The sequence below is a fragment of the Muntiacus reevesi genome, chromosome 2, assembly GCF_963930625.1.
Source record: "Muntiacus reevesi chromosome 2, mMunRee1.1, whole genome shotgun sequence".
NCBI classification, from domain to species: Eukaryota; Metazoa; Chordata; class Mammalia; order Artiodactyla; family Cervidae; genus Muntiacus; species Muntiacus reevesi.
The window spans coordinates 17,063,186-17,088,909 of NC_089250.1; the positions used below are offsets into that span (position 1 = coordinate 17,063,186).

General features: G+C 47.4%; 1 protein-coding gene across 2 annotated transcripts in view; it reads left to right on the forward strand.

The window, feature by feature from the left end:
• Nucleotides 1–25,724, forward strand: part of CAMK1D (calcium/calmodulin dependent protein kinase ID) — a 381,871-nt gene that overhangs the window by 348,984 nt on the left and 7,163 nt on the right. For both annotated transcript variants that reach the window (XM_065920998.1, XM_065920997.1), the window contains exons 6-8: nt 1,856–1,931; nt 21,872–21,984; nt 23,643–23,721. In XM_065920998.1, coding sequence (XP_065777070.1) covers nt 1,856–1,931; nt 21,872–21,984; nt 23,643–23,721 — 268 coding nt within the window. The remainder of the gene's footprint in view (nt 1–1,855; nt 1,932–21,871; nt 21,985–23,642; nt 23,722–25,724) is intronic.

Genomic DNA, 25,724 nt, shown 5'->3' on the forward strand with positions numbered 1-25,724 from the left:
ATCCACAAGAGTTTGCATCTTTTTCCCTCTTGCTCAGGAAGGTATCTGCAACAGTGTAAGAGGACTTCCCTGTTAATTTTTCTGCAAAAGGGCTTTTCTTACAGACTGAAGAAACACTCACTTTCAGTCAGTAGGTTCCAGTGGAAAGAGCAGGAACAGGATGAGATTGAATTGTGTTCAGTATCTCCTGAGCCCTATCTCCTGGTTGGCGTCAGAAAAAGCACATCTCAGGGCTTTCCTGGTGACTCAGTGCTCAAGAATCTGCCTGCCAGTGCAGGAGACACGGGTTTGATTCCTGGTCCAGGAGGATCCCACATGCCACAGAGCAGCTAAGCCCATGAGCCACCACTACTGAGCCCACATGCCACAACTAATTGAAGCCCACACACTCTGGAGCCCGTGCTTCATACCAAGAGAAGCCACCGCAATGAGGAGCCCTTGCACCATAACTAGAGAGAAGCCCCCACTCCCTGCAACTAGAGAAAGGCCTGAGCAGCAATGAAGGCCTAGCACAGCCAAAGATTAATTAATTAATTAAAATAAAAAAGAAAAGGCACATGTCCGAGGCTCATTTTCCTTACTGTTGAGGTGCAGAGTCATTGCAAGGACAGTAGAGAACATTTACAAACAACCAGGATGAGACCAAGGCACTTCATTCAGGTGAAACCAAGTATGGCAGCCCACTCCAGTATTCTTGCCTGGAGACTTTAATGGGCAGAGGGGCCTGTGGGCTACAGTCCATGGGGTCGCAAAGAGTCGGCCATGACTGAGCGACTAAATACTAACTTTTAAGTCGGTATAGAATCCTCTTGGTACCTGGATGCTATGGAAAACTGCCCTGCTCTCTTGAGTCGCCATGCACCCCTACCTGTAACTTGGGAAGCATGATAATGGTAACTAAGCTCTTCCCCACCAACACAGTTGTGAGGGGTTAATGCATCCCCAGCCCACAGAACACAGCTAAGCCTGTGACAAGTACTGTGTAACCTGGAGCTATTTCTATTTCTCTACCTTCTTAAATTTTCTGCAGAGTATATCCTAGACACTTCAGTCACATCTGTTTGCATAAAAAGGAGGTTTTACTTGTGAAGAAGGTTTGCTTCCTTTTCTTTATTTGTTTACTCTTTGCACAAATACATATGGCAGACTGTGCTAAGTGCCAGACACCTGGTGGGTTGTTCAACGTTGGGCAGTAGCCACAGGCCAGGAACAGGAAATAATACACAATAAAGCAATGCCCTGGACGGGCGAATCTTGATGAATAGTGGGTTAGAACCAGGAAGTGACATTAAGTAGCACAGATGAGAAAATAAAATGGCAGAAGTGGTAGATAACCCATCCAAAACCTTAGAGAAGGAACTAGGAGCAGACTTGAGGCAGGACCCTGGAGACTTGTTTTAAGTCTAATCTTTGACTACAAGCTCCATGAAGGCAGGAGGAGGGGGCTTCACCTGCCTGTCCCCACAGCACGTAGAAAGACCCTACACAGGGGCCAGAAATGCTTCCTTGAATTGATTTGAGGTGAAGTCACACGCTGGGCCCCAGACTGGGTATTCCCTCCTCTCTGTCTAGTCTGAGCTATAATGCTTTAGAACAGCACTGACATACAATATCTCCTGTACAGTATGTGTTGATTGATTTGCAACCTCCAGTTATACACATATGTGAACGCTCCCCTTTTGTCCAGTTGTAAAAGTCAACAAATACATCAGATTGCGTGTTTCTTCTCAGTTTCTAGAATCATCGAAAGTTCAGCCCAAGTAGCAAACCAAAAAAGCAAAAAGGAACCCCCAGAGCGCCTTATGTCCTCGTCATTTAAATTGTCAGGCTGTGTCTCTGCTTTGTTGTTTCACAGCTCCTGAAGTCCTCGCCCAGAAGCCCTACAGCAAAGCCGTTGACTGCTGGTCCATCGGGGTGATCGCCTACATCTTGTAAGTGTGACTTGCCACCTTGGCTTTTTTTTTTTTTTAAGGAGTTGTAACAAAATATACATTTTATTTTGTATACAAAATTTACCATTTTAACCATTTCTGAGTGTGAGAGTTGGGCTGTAAAGAAAGCTGAGCCCCGAGGAATTGATGCTTTTGAACTGTGGTGTTGGAGAAGACTGTTGAGAGTCCCTTGGACTGCAAGGAGATCCAGCCAGTTCATCCTAAAGGAGATCAGTCCTGGATCTTCATTGGAAGGACTGATATTGAAGTTGAAGCTCCAATACTTTGGCCACCTGATGCAAACAGCTGACTCATTTGAAAAGACCCTGATGCTGGGAAAGATTGAGGGCTGGAGGAGAAGGGGACGACAGTGGATGAGATGGTTGGATGACATCACCAACTCAGTGGACATGAGTTTGGGTGGACTCCGGGAGTTGGTGATGGACAGGGAGGCCTGGCGTGCTGCGGTTCATGGGGTCGCAAAGAGTCGTACATGACTGAGCAACTGAACTGAAGAGTACAATTCAGTGGCATCAAGGACATTCCCAGTATGGCACCACCATAACCACTATCCATCTCCAGAACCTTTTCATCTTCCCAAACAGAAACCCACTAAATATTAACTCCTGTTCATTTCCCCCAGCCCCTGGCAACACCACTCTGCTTTCTGCTTCTATGAATGTGGCTTCTCTAGGTATCTAATGGAAGGGGGATCATAAAATGTTTGTCGTTTTTTGTCTACTTTTTTTTTTTACTTAGCATAATGTCCTCCGGGTTTATCCATGTTGTAGTATGTGTCAGAACTTCATTCTTTTTTGAGGCTGAATTATATTCCATTATGCGTATATACTACATTTTTGTTTTATCCATTCATCCATTGATGGACACTTGGGTTGTTTCCACCTTTTTGCTATTGTGAGTAATGCTGTTATGAAGGCGGGTGTGCAAATACCTGTTTAAGTCCTGCTCTCGATGCTTTTGAGTGTATCCTCAGAAGTGAGATTGCTGAGTCACAAGGTAATTCTGTGTTTAACTACTGGAGGAGTTGTCACACTGTTTTCTAAAGCAACACCAACATTTTACATTCCCAGCAGGGATGCACAGGTGTCCCATTTCTCTACATCCTCGCAATCACTTTTTTTCCATTTTTTGATAATAGCCTTCCTAACAGGTGGAAAGGTGAAGTAGTATCTCACTGTGGGCTTGATTTGCATTTCCCTTACAGCTCGTGATGTTGAGCATCTTCTCATGCACCACCTTGGCTTGAGGATACAAACCAATATGAAAATATTAGGGCAAATCCAACAGAAATCACAGTAAAAGGGACTTCCCTGGTGGTCCAGTGGTTAAGAATCTGCCCTGCAATGCAGGAGACACAGTTTCAATCCTTGGTCATGGAACTAAGATCCCACATGCCACGGAACAACTAAACCTGCAGCCAAAACTAGAGAGCCTGTGTGCTACAGCAGAGGCCACGTGCTGCAACTAAGACCGAATAAATATCATATATTAAAAAAAGAAATCACAGTAAGAAAAATTTGATGAAAACCAAATTTTAGCCTTGGAATTCCTCATTTCTTCTCAGGTGCCTTATCTCTACAACCCAGGAAACGCCATGGTCATAGGCCTGTTGCACTTATTTTCAGTTCAGTTCAGTCGCTCAGTCGTGTCTGACTCTTTGTGACCCCAGGAACCGCAGCACGCCAGGCCTCCCTGTCCATCACCAACTTCCGGAGTTTACCCAAACCCTTGTCCATTGAGTCAGTGATGCCATACAACCATCTCATCCACTGTCATCCCCTTCTCCTCCTTTTTATAGTTATGTGTTGATTTGCTTAAGTTCACTGTAAAGTTATTTTTAAGTTACAATTTCTTTTTGTAGTGATAGTTTCAAACACTTACAATAGAACATACTTTAAGGGTAGGTTTAGGTCAGTGAGTCTCTAACTGATAGCAGATGAATTTCTTCTCCTTAACATCCTCATGGACGGGAGTGTTCTCTCACTGACAAAGTCCACCACACCCAAGAGGCTACGAGAGACTGTGACGGGAGAAAGACTGGAAACAACCCCCCTGTATTGGTTTTGTCTCATTGTCTGGGAAGCAAATAGTCTTTCTACAGCATCCTTTCAACTGGCAACTTTTTCAATTTAATGAGGATTTAGCTGACAGCTCTTGTAGATTCTTGGCCTTGTCACAGGAGGATTTTATCCATTATGATGTACTTGGGTGTAGGGCTCCCACTTACGGAATTTAAGTAAGGCCAGACTCATCTGAGCTATTATACAAAGCTAACACATTGCACCTAGAGAATGCTTTCAATCCTGAGGCACGTTGGCCACCTTCTGCAGTAGTGTGATCCTTTTTGTGGAGGGAGGTGGGTTCCAGACCCTTTTGAGAATCTAATGAAAGCTGTGGATCCTCTTCCCTATAAACTCACACCCATACAATTTTGCTTACTGTATTGGAGGGTCCTGGGTGAGCAGACACTGGCCATGAGCCTTGTGTTATCTCCCCGGCTCCCTAAACCCTCAACTAAAGCTCTTATCCTTGACCAGCTTGACTGTGAAAGACTTAGAGAAATGAGCGATAAGCCAGTCCTCTTCCACAAAGCACCAGAGCAGGTATCATCTAAAGAAATCTTCCATGGGTCTCGGTGAAAAACTGGTCCTTTATCTGGCCTTCTGCTTATTTGTTTCATTGCATCTGTTCTGAATCTTGAGCCACTGCTCTGGTCTGCATTAGCGTCTGTATGTAATTGTTTCCCTGAAGTCTTGGCACTGGGGTACTGTATATCAGAATACCTAAGAGGAGGTGCGTACTGCTTTATTGGGATAAGCAGTTTAAAACCAGGCCGTGGTGCCTTAGCTCACACTGCTTTAACAGAATACCACAGACTGGGTGACATAACCAGCTGGCATTTATTTCTCACAGTTCTGGAGGCTGGAAGTCCAAGGTCAAGGTGCCAGCTGGCTTGGTTCTTGGTGAGAACCCTCTTCCTGGCCTGGTGTGCAGATGGCTACCATCTTGCTGTGTCCTCCCCCTCTTGCCGAGAGGGAGGGATAGCTCTCTGGTATCTCTCCTTCTAAGGGCACTCATCCCATCAGGAGGGCCCCACCTTCATGACCTCATCTAAATGTAATTATCTCTCAAAGGCACTATCTCCAAATACCATCACATTGAGGGATAGGGTTTCAACATATAGCTTTGGGTTACACAATTTAGTCCACAGTAAATGGTTTGGTTGACCTCAGCTTAGTGAAAATATTAAAGCAGAATCCCCTTGAAACATGGACATTTTAGGTCAGGCGTGGCACACACTTTAGAATAACGATATCAAACCTTTGTATAACAGTGCAGTGTATCCTTGAGTGAAATCAGAGTTCTGCTAGTGAGGAAGAAGGCAAGAAATGGATTTGCAGTAGGTAACGCACTGTGTCTGCCATGGCACATAGATAGGAAAATATCAGAAGGCCAACATGGTTAGAGAATCAAGACAGGATATAAGCAAGAGCCAGAGGAAGGGGAGACCTGAAAGAAAACTGACTTTTTTTTTCCTTTTTTTTGGCCCCACTACGTGGCATGTGGTATCTTAATTCCCCAACCAGGAGTCAAACTTGTGCCTTCTGCAGTGGAAGCACAGAGTCTTAACCACTGGGCCAGCAGGGACGTCCCAAAAACTTAGATTTTAACCCAAGTTGTAGTGCGAAGTCAAAGAACAGCTGACTAGAGGTGTGACCTGATCTGATTTTCACTCTGCACTCTACGTGAAGCCAGCCAGATATTATATTGTATACTGCAATGATTTTCATTCGAATATTATTTTGGCTACTCTTCAAACAAGGGATTAGACATGGCAGGAGTGGAGAGCAAAGACGGTTCAGAGGCTTAGGTTGGATGAGTGGTGATGATTGCTTCTGCCATGGGGGCAGGGATGGAGGTGAAATGGTAGATATACTGTGGATGTGAAGGATGAAGGCTAGAGATGCTTCAAGGATAAACCCAACTTTGGGGCAGATGCTAGGAGAGTGATGTAGAAACAATTGAGGGAGTCGGCGAAATTAGGAATTTCATTTTGGTCATGTTGAACATGAGTCATCTTTGAGGCACCCACTGACTATGGTAAGCACATGTGGAGTTCAGAAATCTGGGATAGAGATACTGACATGTTTATTGGGTATGAGCTGAGCAGTAGAATTAGTACACCCCACTCCTTATCAGTGCAGTATACAATATAATATTTGGCTGGATTCCCATAGAGCATTAAGCAAAGAAATACTATATTTCTTTTTATATTAAGTATAAACTCGATAAACTGAAGCCTGATGGTTGCCTGGTCACCATTAGCTTTGGTTCAAGGATTGGTCTCAGGTTGATTTCACGATTGTGTCAGACTTCAAAATGGTAGCCTGGGTTTTTATCTTCCTTGGTACCTTCCAGAGCTCAGAGAGTCTCAAGCAGAGAACAAATGGACTTTGGACATCTCAGTTATACCTTCCATAATACTCAGATCATTATGAGTGAAAGGCCAGATCCTAGATATAAATTACTACATAATAGGGCTCTGCCTGGAGAGCCACTGGTCTCAAATTCATCATTATCAGTGTCAACAACTGGCATTTCTTGAGTACATTCTCTATTCCAGGCACTGTGTGAGGTGCTGAAAATAATCAAGATGACAAAGACAAGATGCCTCTCATCAGAGTATATGGTGAGACAAGCAGTTTCCTAAGTAGACTGAGTGACACTCAAGTCTGGTGTCCAGCTCTCATAGTTCCTAGGATAAAGCCACCATTGAGGAGGATAGGGTATTCAGGAAGGAGGGACCATCATCCCAAGGGTATCTAGAAGTTTGGAAAAGACTAACGTAAGCAAAGAAGCCAGAGGACAGCATCCCAACCAGGGGAGGGATGCAGACACAGGAACCGGGGTACCTGAGGCATGTTTGAGGACCAGAAAATATCCTGTGAAAGGCTCTGACTGGGTTGGTATTCTCCATTAGAAGGTTGGCTCTGGGCTGAACTAGTGTCAGAAGTTAGAACTCGTGGACCTCACGTTCTGGCTACTCCTCATGGATCCACCGTGCCTGGTCTTCCTATCCCATCCTTGATCTGAAGACTGATGAGGAAGGCTGCTGAGCGGGTCATGACCGACAGGCAGCACACACAGAAGCCGTTGCTCCCCGGGGGAATCCGTGCAGAACCTTTGATCGTTCGTGTCACCTGTCGTGGGAGAGGTCAGCCTCTGCCATTTGGGGGGGTGCAGCAGCATTATTGCTCCTTGATGAAACTGTCGCCCTGAAATATCAGCTTGTAGTAACAGTGGCTATGACAGACACCCCATTTTCTCCTCTCCACATACCATTCAAACATTCTTCATTTTGCCGGTGCAGATCCTTAATAAAGCGGTTCTCTTTTGGATCTCCACAGTCAATTATGTTATCCATTATTTGGCAAAATAAATATTTTTTTTCCTAACAAGGAGACTCATTTTTTAAAGACCCTTTTGATAGGTCCTTTCCCTGCCAGGAATCTTCGTTTGGGGATCAGGACTTGGGGGGGGAAAAATCTTTGCCCGAGTAGCCTAAGCTTCTGGGAAGGATTGAAGATGGAGTAGGCTGGACACCATGATGAATTTGTTGGTGTCCAATCCAATGAGAAAAAGAGATGCAAGAAGGCAAAGTGGTTATCTGAGGAGCTTTACAAATAGCTGAGGAGAGAAGAGAAGTGAAAGGCAAGGGAGAAAGGGAAAGATACGCAACTGAATGCAGATTCCAGAGTATAGCAAGGAGAGAAGGCCTTAAATGAACAATACAAAGAAATAGAAGAAAACAATAGAATGGGAAAGACTGGAGATCTCTTCAAGAAAATTGGAGTTACCAAGGGAACATTTATGTAAGGATGGGCATGATAAAGGACAGAAACAATAAGGACCTACCTAACAGAAGCAGCAGAGATTAAGAAGAGGTGGCAAGAATATACAGAAGAACTATTAAAAAACAAAATGGTCTTAATGACCCGGATAACCACAATGGTGTGGTCACTCATCTAGAGCTGGACATCCTGGAGTGTGAGGTCAAGTGGGCCTTAGGAAGGATTACTACAATCAAAGCTAGTGGAGGTGATGGAATTCCAGCTGAGCTATTTCAAATCCTAAAAGATGATGCTGTTAAAGTGCTATTCTCGGTGTGCCAGCAAATTTGGAAAACTCAGCAGTGGTCACAAGACTAGAAAAGTTCAGTTTTCATTCCAATCCCAAAGAAAGCAATGCCAAAGAATGCTCAAACTACCATACAGTCGTGCTCATTTCACAAGCTCAAAATCCTTCAGTCTGGGCTTCAGCAGTATGTGAACTAAGAACTTCTAGATGTACATCTGGGTTTAGAGATAAATTGCCAACATCTGTTGGATCATAGAAAAAGCAAGAGAATTCCAGAAAAACATCTGTTTCATTGAGATGCTAAAGCCTTTGTGTGAATCACAACAAACCGGAAAATTCTTAGAGATAGGAATTCCAGACTACCTTATCTGTCTCCTGATAAACCTGTATGCAGGTCAAAAAGCAACAGTTAGAACCAGACATGGAACAATGGACTGGTTCCAAATTGGGAAAGGAGTACGTCAAGGCTATATATTGTCACCCTGCTTGTTTAACTTATATGCAGAGTACATCATGAGAAATGCTGGGCTGGGTGAATCACAAGCTGCAATCAAGATTGCTGGGAGAAATATCAACAACCTCAGATAGGCAGATGATACCACTCTAATGGTAGAAAGCATAGAGTAACTAAAGAGCTCTTGATGAGGGTGAAAGAGGAGAGTGAAAAAGCTGGCCTGAAATTCAGAATTCAAAAAACTAAGATCATGGCACCTATCCCATCACTTTGTGGCAAGTAAAAGGGGAAAAAGTGGAAGAAGTGACAGATTTTCTTTTTTGGGGCTCCAAAATCACTGAAGACAGTGACTGCAGCCATGAAATTAAAAGACACTTGTTCTTTGGAAGGAAAGCTATGAGAAACCTAGACAGTGTATGAAAAAGCAGAGACACCACTTTGCTGACAAAGGTCCATATACTCAAAGCTAGGATTTTTCCATAGAATTGGTGCTTAAAAATTGTGGTGCTCGAGAAGACTTTTGAGAATCCCTTGGATAGCAAGGAGATCAAACCAGTCAATGCTAAAGGAAACCAGTCCATGCTAAAGGATGGTTAGGGATGGATTTGCCAGATTTGCTGTGGGTGGTGAGGGCGCTTACCCATACTGTGACCTCTGACCTCTCTGCCTAGAGGAAATCCCAGGTGAATACTCATGCTCATACCCTTCCTTTTTGACTGGCTTCTTACATTGTTCAGTTTTTTAAACTAAGTCACAGAAATAAATTGACCAAGGTACACAGCATCATTAGCTTTGTAAGAATGGAACTAAGAATGTTTAACTGGCACACCAGGTCCATTTTCTGAGACAAAGGATGCTCCTTACCAAGGAACTCATCATTCTTTCCACTACTGAGAGCTGCCCCTTTATGGACCCATGTGTCCCAGAGAGACAGCACAAACCCACACTTCAGCAGGAGAGAACACGATGTGATTACTGAGCCCCGGTGAAACATCCAAGCCTGGGGTATTATAGTGGTTCCTATTCTCATTTAACCCTGATAGGAATAATGAACTGGCATTGTCAGCAGGCAGCACTCATCATATTTTCATGAACTTCGCAGAGTGGAACACATTGCCACATCCAGGCCACCATGGGTCTATAGTTTTAACCTTGGCTTTAGACATTTAGAAATGAAACTAGATCTGTTGCTCATCTTGCTCAGATGATCCCAGGGAATTGATTCATACTAGCCAGACTCCAAAGAGATTAAAACAAAACACAACAAAAACACAACTGAAATGTCCATTTATTAAATCATAATGAGATGCATGCCCTGCAAAGTAATGGGATATGCATGTCATCAGACTAGCAAGTTCCAGGAGAAAGCAGACTCCAACAGGGAGTTTCCTTAGTGAACAGGGATCAGAGCTGAGGAGTTGGGTGGACTTGGATGGCCTTTGGTATTTTCGTAAAGCCCTTCATGGGCTCCTGGTCACCTTTGTCTCCCAAAGGTGATTTCTGGCAAGGGGGGACTGCTGTTGCTGCATCTCTGGTGAGAGTGGCCGCGTGCAGACGGTTCTTACACTGGCTGCTCCTCCCTCCACCTTAAAGACCAGCCACCACCCTGCACTCTTTTGTTGTTCTAGCCTTACTATTTTTGTTTCAACAGGCACTGATGTTAGTTATAATTTCCGGGCTCACTGATTTTACTTCAGTGAAATGGCACTCAGTAAAATGCCAAGTGCATTTCAGTGTGGCTGCGTTTTGAGGATTCTCAGAAAGGTGCCCAATCCTCGCCACCCCCCTAGTCTATGCTGAGTGGACCTTGTTGGTGCGTAAGTGCCATTTGTTTACAAGTCCTGCTTGACCATTTTTCAGCTTCATTCACGGGCTCATGACCCTGTCTCCGCTGCTTTGGGAGAAGGACTATTAGTGGTCTGCTGGTTCACCTCTAACCCTTAGGAAAGAACCAAGCATAAAATACTCTCTGGTTTCAAGAGGTGGGTGCAGACATATGCACAGGGTGATGGAGGAAATTTTACAAACAGTACCACTGAGGTCAAGCAATGCTACATTTTCCATGGTGGTGGGAGCAACTTCCTGCCAGTGACTTTGGGGAAGGTGAAGTTCACCCCATCTGTGCCTTTGTCTCTGCAAAGGCCCAGGTAGAGAGGGGGGCTTCCCCAGTGGCTCAGCAGTAAAGAATCTGCCTGCAATGCAGGAGATGCGGGTTCGATCCCTGGGTCAGAAAGATTCCCTGGAAAAGGAAATGGCAGCCCACCCCAGTATCTTGCCTGGGAAATCCCATGGACAGAGGAGCCTGACAGGCTGCAATCCGTGGGGTCACAAAGAGTTGGACACAACTTAGCGACTAAACAACAAGGTAGAGAGGACGCCCAGCAGGAGAAGCAGGAAGGGAATTTCTCCTTTTCCACACTGAACAGTGTGGCTTCAGGACAGATGGAAAAGTATTTCACTTCCTCTACTTGCTTGCTTCATGTAAGCATCATATCCTGGAGACTGTCATTTAAGTAGCATCTAAATGCTTCGGGATATTTAGCCTGGAGGATGGAAGGCAGGGGACTGACATTTGCTTACTTAACTAACATTTATTGAAACTAATACGTGTCGGGTACTATGGCATGGCTGCTGAAATGGATTCTTTACTGCCCTGGCCACACAGGCGCTTCCTGTCTGCCAGAGGCAACAGGCAGTAAACAGATAACTTACAATCTGATCTTGCTGCCTGTCCCAAAGGTGGGCGGCAGGAGCTGGTGGAGGCGGGGTTGGGGGTGGGGAACTCCCAGGGAGAGCTGTGGACCCTGCCCAAGCCTTGAGGAAGGCTCCCGACAGTGGTGTACAGTGACCTGGACTTGGAAGGACTGTCTTCAGGTATCCACCAGGTTGTCAGGCAGGGGAGAGCAATGGTTAATCCTCCAAGACCCAGTTATCTAAGGATATGGTGTGCTTACTGTGTTTAATACAAGATGTCTCATTCAATTTGAGATGTAATTTTTAAAATATAACTTGCAAGAGTTGATCCAGCTTTGAACTTATGTATCACCAATACTTAGCGATGGGGAAAGTAAAATTACTTAGCGATGGGGAAACTAAAATCTCTGAATATCAGGATGTTTCGTTTGTCTAGCACCACACCAAGTGAATGAAAGAATCAAGCGAGGCTTCTGTCATGTTTTGAAAGGTTTACCCTCTGGAATGGAGCACGCCAGCATGGACGGCCGCTGGAGGCAGGTGGTACAGGGATGGTTAGAAGTCCAAAAGGCGCACAGAGAGGAAAGTGGCCAGCTTGCCAGGAGCTGTAATAATGAGCTGTGAGTTCAGACTTCTTGGTCTGAGCTGGGTTTGTGACCAGGAAGAGAAGAGATGGAGGTGGGAAGAGGAGAGGTACCAGTTCACGCCAGCAAGTCTAGAAGCAATCATGGAGGTGGTTCAGAAGGAGGGACCAGGAGCCCATGATTCAGGTACAGGCGCGCCGGGGCTGCACACAAGACCACACCGTGGCTTCCAACAGGCTTGCCGTGGTCTCACAGTGCACGTCCGAGGGTGCACCTCTGAGGGTGGAAGCAGTTTCTAGTCATCCTCAGGAGTGCCTGTGGGAACTTCTCTGGAGGTTCAGGGGCTAAGACTTCACACTTCCAGTGCAGAGGGCATGGGTTCCATCCCTGGTCTGAGAACAGATCCCGCATGCCATGTGGCAAGGTCAAAAAGTAAACATTTTTTTTAAAGTGCCTTGTGAGAGGGCTGTTGGAGGCCAGGGGACAAGCAAAAAGTGCAGTCAAAAGCGAAGGCCAGCAGGATGGAGGTACAAGACATTTCCCAAGTGCGGCTGTTGGTCTGCACAGATTCGTGACTGCTTACCAAGCAGAACTTGAGATAGGAGGAAGATGCGGGGATGGAGGAGGGAGGCAGGGAGCAAAAACCCCACAAGATGCACAAGTGGAGTTGGCAATCTGCCCGGGGCTCAGAATCATCAGTTAGCACTCATGTTAATCACCTCCAGACTGGATGTCTGCACTCCTTGGTGCAAATTCATCACTCGTGAGAACTAATTCTAGCTGCTGAAAGTTTCGCTGTGTTTCTCCTAACACAACATTCCTGGCTGTTGGAAGCTCCCCTCACTTACCCTCCTCTGACCGGCCCCTTCCCCACCTCCAATCCACTATCAGCAGAGGCTGAGTTGAAAGTGGGTTTGTCTGAACCTCCCTCAGATGTGTTTCCCCTCTGTGCTCGCCCTCTAGACTTCCTGGGGATGCTGTCCTTTTGGCTAATGCAAGAATCCAAAAGTTACACATTTGGAAGCAGGTCCCTGGATCATAGCACAGCTTTGGACAATGTCTTGTCCAGCCCAACCCTTTACTGTGGACAAGTTTTATTTTGTTATTATTATTATTATTATTTTGGTAACTATTTTACTCCAAACGGAGTATGCTGCCAATTTCTCACTCTTGGGGAAGAATATGTCCTTCTTCCCCTCCTGCCGAACTCCTGGACTTCAGCTCCAGTTATATATAAATTTTCTAAGGGATGTGTGTCCCATCTCCCCTCTAGTGTCCCTTTTTTCCCCTCCTCTAGAGCTTTCCCAGATTGGCTTCCACCTTCTCAGCTTTCAAAGTATTAACCAAATCTCATGGGTAACAGTACGTTTGGCCATTGCATCTCACCGTGGCCGCGTTGCCGAAGTCAGCCTGCACGTGGTTCTTATCCGCGAACCTTCCCTTGTCCGTGTCAGCTTTGCAAGGAGGAAGCTCTGGCGTGCACATAAGCAAATCTCTAGTTGCTGAAGTAATTGCATTACATCTTTGTAAACATTCAGGTCTTACTGGTCATTCTGGTCTACAAATCCGAATAATGTGCTGAAATCTATTTTGCTGACTGAGCCTTGCAACTAAGCACCAGAGATTTGACAGCTTAAAAAGCTTTGCTTTATTTTATTATTTTAAAAAATCTGTCCTATTAACCAGAGTAAGAGGAATAGAACTCAGATTCCTCAGTATGTGTTCCAGACATTCATCCAGTAAACACTTGTTTAATCTCACAGACAGCCAAGACGAAGGGCCAACTGGTGGCTGCCCAGTGGTTGTCACACATCCAACAGACTACTGTCCAGAGGAGGAATGCCCAGGTTTGCTTGCGTTTTCAAGTGTTTTTCAGAGACCACTGGGCCTGGGCTGGCCCTACTCCGTTTCTCTGGCTTGCAGTGTACATAGAAGTCTGTTGTTTCGCCCAGTTGCACTGTTGTTGTTCAGTCGATAAATGATGTCAAACTCTTTGTGACTCCATGGACTGCAGCACACCATGCTTCCCTGTCTTTCACCATCCGCTGGCATTTGCTCAAACTCATGTCCATAGAGTCAGTGATGCCATCCAGCCATCTTGTCTATCGTTCCCTTCTCCTTCTGCCTTCAATCTTTACCAGCTTCAGGGGCTTTTCTAAAGAGTTGGCTGTTCGAATCGGGTGGCCAAAGTATTGGAGCTTCACCATCCGTCCTTCCAGTGAATATTCAAGATTGATTTCCTGTAGACTTGACTGGTTTGATCTCCTTACTGTCCAAGGAGCTCTCAAGAGTCTGCTCGAGCACCACAGTTTGAAAGCATCAATTGCATAAAAATACTTTCTTCGCTAATTTGCCTTTGAGTAAGTATTCTCAGGGAAGCTTGATCAGTTTCCTAGAACTGATGACTCCTTGGTAAAATGCTTGGAAATACCGATCCTCAAAGATCAAGGTTGAAAAGCGAGTCTCCAGGACATCCTGTATGTGCATCCATCATGTAACATCATGACTAGAGGTAGCTTCTCTCTCCTTCCCTTCCAGAGCAGTGTAGAAGCTGAGGTCAGGATGTATGGTCAGTCATGAATGATTCTGAGACTTGGTACAAAATTTTTTATTATGTTGCTCTGTTTCCACGTTTAGAGGGTAGAACACTGGACTGAGTCCCTTCGGACTCATCTGTTCCTCTCTCCCACTCCCTTGGGTCTTCCTGATGGTGAACGGGGTCTCACTGAAAAATATTTCAGCAGAGGGAAGCAGAAAAGTTAGATGGAGTTGGTGGGATACAAAAGAGACAAACAAGGGGAGGTAAGAGTGGGGAGCTGGCATTTAATGATTGCGATGTGACGGGCGCTTTCCTATGTTATATCTTTTACCTGTATCCATCCGTTCATCTATCTGTGTATTATATGTAATATAGATTATTATACAATGTATGTGATATATGTTATAATATCTCTTATAATGTGGGTCTTATTTTTGTCATTTTACAAAAGAGCTTGAGACTGGAAGACAATACATAATTTTCCCAAAGTCACTCTGCCAGGCCTTGTTGGAGCCAGAATTTGAATCTGTATCTTTTATCTCTCTGAATCTCAGGCTGCGGAAGCTGCACCATGAAATGCCTCTGAAAGCAAAGTCAGCCCTCAGGGGACAGGACTTACAAAGTCACCCATATCTTCATGTTCACACTCTTCCTCCAGTTAGACTAAAGGGCACGTTCCAGGTTGCTGTTTCCAGATGATGACTCAGTTGTCAGTGTGGACTGCTGCACTCAGAGGCTTTTTATGTAAAATATTTGCAGTATGTTTGGGCACTTGTGTGTGTTAGTCACTCAGTTGTGTCTGATTCTTTGTGACCTCATGGACTGTAGCCCTCCAGGCTCTTCTGTCCATGGGGATTCTCCAGGCAAGAATACTGGAGTGGGTTGCCATGCCCTCCTCCAGGGGGTCTTCCCAACCCAGGGATCGACCCAGGTCTCCCTCATTGCAGGTGGGTTCTTTACCAGCTGAGCTACCAGGGAAGCCCAGGAGGCACATTTCAGGCGCTCAGAAGATTGCTTGTATGTGTTACTTGCTTTCCCAGCCACACTGGGCAAGAAAGGCAGGCCGGAACTTCTGCCCAGCCCTGAGCTCCAGGGTATGGATGGCACCTTTTCTATCCTCTGCACCCCCTGCAGCAGTGCAGGGGAGCCAAGCGCTGAACCAGGGCTACCGGATGTGACCTTATTGGGGTTTGGTTCAGCAAAGACTCAGGTTCACATTTCTTCATCCATGTCTCCCACTGAGGGGCCACCTGTCTTTCTAGAAGGCAGGTCGGTGTAGGACGTTAGGTGTTGATCTCCTAACTGTAAGGACACAGCTGCCCAGAGCTGCTTCCTCGAGGAGAGCTGTGTGCATTGAAAAGAGAGGTTGGACTTGCCAGGTGCTGTGGTTGTCGTCTCGGGCTGTCCCTGGTCCCTTCCCCTCCGTGTTCTCCACCATGGTTGTCGGCAGCCCCCGTGGTCCACGCTGGAGACCTGAGAGGCATCCTGGCCTTCCCTCTCTCCATAGCTAATCACCTCATCTTCCTGTTTTTCCCTCCGGACTCCTTTTGGAATCCATTCCCCCAACCGCCACCACTGCCCATGCCCTCCGGCCCTTCCCATATCTGCTCACAGCGGCTCATGTGTCTTCCTGCCTCAAACCCACCGTCCACACAGCTCCAAAGTCAGTTGCCACATGGCTCCTCTGTTCTCTGTGCTAAGTCACTAAGCCCTGTCTGATTCTTTTTCGACCCCATGAACTGTAGCCTGTCAGGCTCCTCTGTCCTTGGAATTTTCCAGGCAAGAATACTGGAGTGGGTTGCCGTTTCCTTCTCCAGGGGATCTTCCTGACCCCGGGATCAAATCCATGTCTCCCACTTGGCAGGTGGATTCTTTACCGCTGAGCCACCTTTATCCGTTTATCCATCAGTGAACACAGATTGTTTTCACATCTTGGTCATGCTGCAGTGAACACAGGAGCACATACATCTCTTCTTGGCACTGATGTTGTCTCCTTTGGGAATATATCCAGAAGAAGGATTCCTGGATCATGTGGTGGTTCCATTCTAAATATTTTGAAAAACATCCATATCATTTTCCATAGTGGCTGCACCATTTTGCATGCTCACCAACAGTGCACAAGGGTTCCATTTTCTCCACATCCTAACATTTGTTAAATTTTATCATTTTGTTGATAATAACCATCCTAACAGGTATAAGTGTAATAACTCATTGCCTGTCACTACTTCTGATACCAGCTCCTTCCTGTCTTCTCTGTGTCTGTCTCTCAAACCAAAAGTCAATAAGGAAAAGCAGAACCTTAAATCAGGTCTAAGAAATATGCAAGAAGTTAGAAGGCTGCAGTGAATTATGACAGTAAAGTTACATAAAAGGGGAAAGAGGTAACAACTGATGGTTATCTGGAAGTCTTTTCAGCAGGCATCCATTTTTGTAGGGACACTGATATTGTCCAAGGGCAAAGGCGGAGGTGGAACATCCCTTAATGTAGCACAATTATTGCCGTCAAGTCTCGGGACCACTCAGCGGAAGCTCTAACACTATCACACCGTTTCATTTTCCAAGAATAACTGTGCCTTGCTGGACCAGCCATGGTTGGCCATGGGTGATTTTCACTTTCATTTATGTTAACAGCCCTCTTCATGGAAAACTTCCTCCTTCATGACACTTGTCCACACAACGATAGTAGCATTTTAGGTAACCCAATACATTCTCTCTATAAACAGAGGCCAGGTTGCTCCCAACACCCGGCCTTGCTCACTGGGTTCTTCTGGAATGTCTGTCAGTGGTACCGAACTTTATTGTTTTACCACCTTCCGTGTACAGGAGGGAGGAGTCGGGGTGAGCGAGGATTCTGACGGTGCCTTGGGCTGTGCAGCGGTGGGTGCGCCTGCATCCTTCCTTCATCCTTGTCTCTCTTTCAGAGCCCAGCCAAAGGGCTCAGCAGCCAACAGTGAAACCCCCTTTTCAAGAGCATGTTTGTTCATCCAAACATTGACCCAGAAGCTGCCATCAGTAGATCCTGAGCTGGGCACTGAAAATCCAAGAAGAAAGTAAAATGTGAGACATGGTCCTGCCTTGAGGAGGGTGTGGGCAGGTCAGGGCAGCGTGCCGTGTAGGAAGGGTCACCACGGAGCTCTCTGCGCTGCCATGGGGACGCAGAGCAGGGCACCCACACTGCCCGGCAGCAGAGGGCTGGGTCTTCCTAGTGACACCCTAGCTGGCCAGTTGGTGGAAAGGGCCAGAGGAGGGCCCCCCAGGTAGAGTGTAGACCTTCACTTTGGTCCAGAAACAAAAAGTGCTCTGTGGACTGCAAACCAACCCTAAGCATCTTAGCAGCGAGACGCAGCATCTGGGAAATGGGGAAGTCAGGTCCAGTGGCCAGGCTCTATTTGCACTTGAAGGGGCCAGTGGGCAAAGGAAAGGGCCTGCAGAGAGAATTCAGAGTCAAGACTGAAACCTAAGGTTCAGTTCTCAAGCCTCCCTCCCTTTGGTGAACAAGCAAGACAGTTAAGAACACATACTTAGACTCAGAATCAGACAGGGCTCGTGTCCCGACTTCGCTGCAAGTTGGTTTCTCTGCCTTTAAAATGAGAATTGTACGAGGGACTGTATACAGGGCTCTGGTGTGAAGGGACCACAAGGAATAGCACCATGACCTTGAGACTGCCAGCAACTGAGCCATAATTGCCCTCAGACCCTCAGTGATCAGGGAGGGAGGAAGCAGTTACCCTGCCCAAGGGAGAGTCTGGTAGAGCCGCCTTCCTGGGGGCAGCCCTGCCCTGGGCTCAGGGGTGTAACCAGCCTCAGTCTCAGAGGGAAGGGGCCAGGGCATCACCCTGCCCTGCCCTCCTCCTTCCTCCCTCATCTCCCCTGGGGTCCCCGCTGGCTGACCCCCAGCAGATGTCAGAGAATTCAGCCCTCAGCAAGCCTCCATACAGGCCAGCCTCCTGGGGACGGGGCGGACGGGAGGGTGGCTCTGCAGGTCCAGGCAGGGTGTCACCTCCTGGGGGGGTGAGGTTTAAGTGAGACAATAGAGCAAAGCGCTTGGTGGGACTTTTGACCCCAAGTAAGTGTTTGGCTGAGGCTACACTAGAACCCAGTGTACGTCTCTGTAAGTGTTCCAGAGGAGATGAGACGATAGACGGAGTCGCAGAGGGAAGATGGGAGGGGTAAGCACGCTCCCTGCATGGCCCTCCGAGGCTGGAATGGACGTGAGGGAGGAGCTGGTGGAACCTGCTTGCTGGCACTGGGGGGACCATCTGTCGTGGGCAAGTTTAGACGTTATTCTGAGCCACGGACTTCTTGGCCTAGAACAATTGGGAATGGCATTATCATCTTTGAGAACCTACGGTGATGTCAATTTGTAGATTATTTAACTGGTTTGATATGTAAAATGTGAACACAGAGATGAAAACGAAACCTGCAAATGGGCAGGCTCAGGACTGTGGAAGTCAGCATCCTGTTTATGGAGATAGAAACATCTCAGAATTGTCATTTCTGCTAATTGAACCTGCCACACAAACCACTCATGAAATGGCCTCGCCTAGGAACCCTGTGAAATTTCTAGGTCTGAGGAAGATTTTACAACCTCTCCTTGCCCTTTCGTTCTGTTTCAGTCCCTGTTTTTAAACCTTCTTTATTAATTTTAACTTAGTCCCCAAGCTCCATCCGTTTCCTTTCTTTCCATTCTCAGTGAAAGTGAAAGTCGCTCAGTTGTGTCCGACTCTTTGCAACCCCATGGGCTATTTAGTCCTTGGAGTTCTCCAGGCCAGAATACTGGAGTGGGTAACGTTTCCTTCTCCAGGGAATCTTCCTAACCCAGGGACTGAACCCAGATCTCCCACATTGCAAGCAGATTCTTTACCAGCTGAGCCACCAGGGAAGCCCAAGAATTGTGGAGTGGGTAGCCTATCCTTCTCCATCAGATCTTCCTGACCCAGGAATCAAACTGAGGTCTCCTGCATTGCAGGGGGATTCTTTACCAACTGAGCTATCAGAGAAGCCCTCCATCCTCAGTACCGAAACACAAACAGTATTCTATACCTTCCCCTCCCCAAAAAGAGCTGAAACCAGAAGAAATCGGATTAGTTTAAGAAAATTGGCACATGAAGAAGAAATCTTTCCTGAAATTTTCTTAAAGATTTTTTCCCCTTGAAAGCCGAACTGTAAAATAAAACACACTCTGTTGTTAACAAACAGAAACCTCACATATCTACAATTTCGTTTGTTTTCCAGGACGAACTAACATTTCGCTCTGTCTGCTTTTCCTAATATGCACATTTCATTTACCCTAAATCCTCGTTATGGGAAGCATTTCTGCGTCCGTCTCTCAGCCCCAGGCTTTCCTGGGCAGTGAAATATGGGCTTCGTGGTTTCAGAAGCACTGGCTCTCACTCATTTCACCAAAAGCAGCAAATCTTTAAAAATGAAATTTTCCAGGCTCTTAGCCCCTAAACCAACCCTGTAGGGAGAGATGGTTTTGAATCTTAGCGGCCCACAGAATGTCTCACAGCGTTTAAAAGTGTCATCAGCCCTTCCCCTATACAGCAGAGGCAGCGAGGCTGTGCAGAGGGCAGGAACGGCTGAAAAAATGTACTGAACGCTGTGCTTTGGACCTTTATTAAATTTCTTACTTGCCGACAGCCTCAATCCCTCAAAGGCCTAGAGCCTGTTGATGCCTGTTCCCTTGCTTTCATTAAACTGGTCTCTGGGCCGTAGCTGTGCTTTGAACAACACTGGGCTGCGTGGGAAGACTCCGGGCTCGTCTGGGGGCAGGACTCTCTCACGGTGGCTGCTGCCTCCCTGGGGTTGTCTTAGGCCCAGAACCAAGTTCTGTGCCATCCAGCTCTTTGCCAGGCCTTCTGGAATCCAGCCTTGCCCATCACAGTCACAGCCTAAATCTCATCCCTTTCTGATGTCCAGTCCCAGCCAGGGCCTGCCCCTGTCTGCCCCGTCCCTCCTCCACCACCCCACCCCACCCCACTGCCCCAGGCCTCAAGCACAGACCAGATCTTTCCCTTGGTCTGTCAGCCAGTCAAGGGCTTCACAGGTGGCTCTAGCAGTAAAGAACCCACCTGCCAATGCAGGAGATGCTGGAGACAAGGGTTCAATCCCTGGGTCAGGAAGATCTTCTGGAGGAGGCCATGGCAATCTACTCTAGTATTCTTGCCTGGAGAATCCCATGGACAGGGGAGCCTGGCAGGCTATATTCCATGGGGTCGCAAAGAGTCTAACATGACTGCAAAAAGTCTAACGTGACTGAAGCAACTTAGAATGCACGCACGCACAGCCAGCCAAACAAATTGGGAGAAGGAGGCACAGAGCCACAGCATCTTAAAGCCAGCAAGAATGTTAGGAATTTTCCAGTCTGGCCTCTTTGTGTTTAGATGAGGACATCTTGGTCCAGAAAATGTATCACTGGCCTATTAGTGGTGAAGGTCATATCAGAGCTGGTAGCAGACCTGGGAGGGAGAACCCACAGTTTCATGGCACGAGTTACATTAGGGGTATTTAATAAAAATTCCCTATTGTGACTGTCAGTACCTCCAGAATTAGAAGTCTTCTCCACCAATATCCTATGATTTTTTTTTTTTTTTGGACTGCTTGCCCCTCACAACTTGTGGGATCTTAGTTCCCCAATCAGGATTGGAACCAAGGCCCACTGCAGTGAAAGCTCCAAGTCCTAACCACTGGACCTAGATTATCTTTGAAAATTCAATTTTAAGGGTTCATTGGGAAAAAGGTCATGGTATTATAACTTATGTCAACTTCTGCTTATTTTATGTTAATGGGAGAAACTGTAACCTTTCAGATACCCAGGTTGGGTGTGGTAGGATGAAGCTGTACATTTTGGGACCACATATGGCAACTTGGTTACTCAGGTTTGTAAAATTTCCCTATTTTGCTCTGATGAAATAAAGTGAACCTGGAAGGGTTCTAAAATGTATTTGTTGTCATTTTAGTCTCTAAGTTGTGTCCGACTCTTTCGCCGTCCCGTGGACCGTAGCCCGCCAGGCTCTTCTGTCCATGACATTTCCAGGCAAGAATACTGGAGTGGGTTGCCATAACCTCCTCCAAGGGACATTTCCAACCCAGGAATCGAACCTGTATCTCCTGCATTGATGGCAGATTCTTTACTTCTGAGTCACCAGGGAAGCTCTCTATAGAGTACACCAAACATACATTCTGTTTGTTTCCTTAACCTGTCTTCTACTGGGGATGATACCACGGGGAGTAAGATCAGTAACATTTAAGATGAACTCGGTGTACATGTTCAACCTCTGTCACTACCTGGGCTAACCCTTTTTGCTGCCTGTGAAATCAGTCTTACTTCCGTGCCACTTGAACCCACAGAAGGTTTGGATTCTTGGCTGAGCTTGTGTCTGCAGCACACGCAGTGCAGGTCTCTGCACTCGAGGGAAAACCGCTCTTCCTCCGGGCGGCACATCGAGCCAGCACATGGTGCTCGTCCCACAGCTGATTCAGATCCGCACGCCTTCTTGTCTTCCAGGCTCTGTGGCTACCCTCCTTTCTATGATGAAAACGACTCCAAGCTTTTTGAGCAGATCCTCAAGGCAGAATATGAGTTCGACTCCCCCTATTGGGATGACATCTCCGACTCGGGTAGGTCTCATGGCTTGGGGACCCCCACACCCTGACCACCTGCATCTGCAACAGGCCCTGGGGGCTCAGAATGGTCCTGAGCTACACACGTTGAACTGACTTGTGATGTGAGGAGAGGCTTGGGCCGTGTGCCCCAGCCAGGCTGGGGGCGGGGACTCACCCCTCCGCTCGGCCGTACCCTGCCTGGGTGCTCTGGAGTCAGGCAGTGTTGTTGTTGTTTACTTGCTCAGTCGTGTCCGACTCTGCAATCCCATGGACCGCAGCACGCCAGGCCTCCCTGTCCCGCACCACCTTCCGGAGTTTACTCAAACTCGTAATCTCCAGGAGACAGTGTTAGCTCGTGTTTGTTGAGCGCTTACTGTGTGCTAAGAACCATAAGCTCCAAATGTGTGCTAGCTCACCCAGTCCTCAGGACAGGACAACCTGTCAGGTGTGGAATCCTCTTAGCCCCATTTCACAGATAAGGAAACTGAGACCCCAGAAGGTGAAATAACCTGACTGAAGCCACACAGGTAGTAAGTGACAGAGCTGGGGTTTGAACCCATGCCTTCAAGCCAGAGCCCACATCTCAGCTACTCAGCCACAGGAAACATTCGAAGGGAAGTTCACCATGTCCCCCCTCAGGGAGAAAAATCAAACCCAAGGCCCACAAGAGCAGATCAAATGTCTCTCACCTCACCTTCCTTCCTAACAGATGAGGATGGTGACACTACTTCTTCCCCCCACTCTGGCAGGTGGTATAAGGATCAAATGAAATAATGAACCACATTCAAATATCACATTTTATTATTTGCATTGTTTCCTCCTAGCTGGAAATGCCCTACTTTCTTCCTCAGTCTTCTAAAACCTGGGATGGGATTGTGGTTCTCCAAGGCTTTCAGGAAAGAGCCGCATGGGGACTAGTTTACTTCTGACCTGGGAAGGGCTCAGCTGTCCCCCAGAAGTCCAGTCCTGTGGGCAGCGAGCTGCTGGGCCCACGAGGTGACATTCCCCCCCCCCCCCCGGCACGTGTCATCCCCCAGTCCTGGGACCCCAGCCCCTCCCCCTCCCCCACGCGCTCAGTGTCCTGCTCTGGCTCCCACCCACTGCTGGGCCTCCAAGCAGTTCCTCCTCCCAACCAGGGCACACCTCCTGCATCATGATTTCCTGCTCGCTGTTTGTCATCATCCATGGGGGCTGCAGGGGGCGCTTCTGGCGGGCTGTGTGTCCGCAGCGCTGGCCCAAGCCCTGGGGAGCCTAGTGGGTGCTTGGGCAATTTTGTTGAATCAGTGATGTCTTAACATGGAGAAGACATCAATGAAACAGTTCCCTGAGGCAGCGGTGGGCTGAGTGAGAGGCACCTGGTGACAAGGATTGTTCGTCTCTCCCCTGGACCACAGGTGCCACTAGCTGCCTGCCAGCAGGAAGGGACTCAGAGCCAGGAAGGCAGGTCCTAGGCCAGGCTCAGCTGCCTCCTCATTCACTGTGTCACCACTCAGAACCTCAGATCTCAGCTTCTCTTTTCCCTGCTGCCTTTTGTCCCAGCTCCCTAGTGGCTGTGGAAGGCTGGTCTCATATTTGTCATGGTGCCCTTGATACTCCCCAAGACCCACTGGTATCTTACTGTCATACCTCAGGCCACACACTGATTCCTCTCCTTGCACCTTCTTTTTGAACAGCAAAAGACTTCATTCGGAACCTGATGGAGAAAGATCCGAATAAAAGATACACATGCGAGCAGGCAGCTCGGCACCCATGGTAAGAACATCAACTCGAGGGTCCAGTCAGCTGGGTCTCCACTGTGAAAGCCACGGGTGAGGCTTGGCATCCCATCTGGCCAGCTGCTTTCTTTCTTTCGCCATCCAACCTTGGAGGACATGGTCTTTGAAGGCACTAATGACAGATGCACAAAAAATAGCTGTAGCTTTTTCATTTTATGTGAAATATTTTAAGGCTCATTTTTATTGAAGGTAATCCCCCAAGGAGGCTTTAAGAGCGGAGTTTTACTCCTTGAGGTTATTACTCAGCCAGTAAGTGGATTGAGGTTATATGTTCTTTTTCTTCTAAGATGCTTTTCAAGTTAGTGGTTCGTCACCTCTAGCAAGATGAACTGATAGTTTACGACATCCTGGACTACATTTCCTGCGGTGCCCTGAAGCCAACGTGCTTCTGTGCCACTTACTAGGGTTGAACCCGGTGACTCTGGTTCAACTTCTACTTCTCTGAGCCTTAATTTTCTCATCTTTCAAGTTAGGATGATGATACCTAGTTTTTGGGGTCAATGGAAGCAGTGTCTGAGATCACGTGCACACATAGAAGATTTAGCACATCTGGCACATAGCAAATGCGTCATTAAACTCTTCTTATTAAAGCATCATGAGCCTCCTTTTTTAGACAAAGACCAGGAGTAGTAAAACAGCCAGTACAATATGCAGACCGTTGATGTTGGCAGAGGGGCAAGGCAGGCCTGAAAATCAAGCAGGACTTCACAGAGATGCCCGCCTTGTGCTATGAAAAGGCTGTCATCGGGCCATCTAGGGTGGGGCAGGGATTCCAGGCTGCGCGAGCCTCCTGGGCCAGGCCTGGGGGCTGACACTGTACACCCATCCATGAAGCTGCAGCGTTTGGTGAGAGTGGACAGGTGGAGAACTGAGAGACGAGACTGGAAAGGAAAGACCCAACAGGTTTTGGCATGAGCTCCAGCTGGGCCTGGTGGACCCCAGTCCTGGACTCAGGCTGTGCTGTGTGAGCCAGCTCCTTAACCTTTGGGCCTCGCCTGTGGCTCTGAGATGGGAAATAACAGTGGTATGTATCCTAGAGGGATTTTCAAGGGAGCAAATGAGATAATTCATGTGAAGAGGAGTACCTAATAATCTCCAATCTATTGGAATTCTTTTGCTTTTGGGCAAGGAGGACCCCAGACAGGTTTTAAGCTGAGTGATCAAATTTGCATTTTCAAAACCTCAGCCTGGCAGCAGGATTGGGGACTAGGCGTGGGAGGTGCCAGGAGGGGCAGAGCAGTCATGTGAAGAGGGCTGGCCCCAGGAGGGTGGAGGTGGTCTGCCCAGTGTCCCAGGAATGAAGGGAGGGGGCGGAGACAGGCCAGGCGTGGGGAAGCTATGGGCCCTGGGCTGACCTGTGGAAGTGGTGAGGTTATTCCAGATTGTCCAGTTCAAGGGGCTGGGAGGATGCTGTGCTGGGGGAACAGGCGGGCTGCAGTGAAAGAGATGGAGGAGGGGGCTGTGTCATCTTGATGCAGATCTGTTCTGGTGGGTGCTTTGCAGAATGAGTCTGGAGCTCAGGAAAGAGGTCAAGTCTGAGATGACTTCAGGGTCATCGGCCTGGGTCACACTGAGATGTATCAGCATGTGAGCTGCACAAATAAATGCCTCCTTACTACAGAGGTGGGGGTTTTTTCCCCCATGATTTATAATTCTTACTGTGCATCTCAGAATTCCCAGAAAGTCAAGTGACAGAAAATGGTAAAGACAAATGGTTTGACTCAAGCATTCCAGAAACACTGCGCTTGCCTGCATTTACAATATACCTGTTTCTCGTATGTAAAGCTGCCCAGGCAACTTGAAAACATGGATTCAGCTGAGAGCTTGCAGGATGTGAGACGTGGCTTTACCAGCATCCCCGTTCTGGAGACCATGGTCCCAGTACATGGATGACACTTGGAGAGCATCATCTGTCACTCTGCACTTGCTCTTCCAACTGAGCCAAGGCCGGTTGGCTTGGCTAGGGCAAGGCCTCCCCGA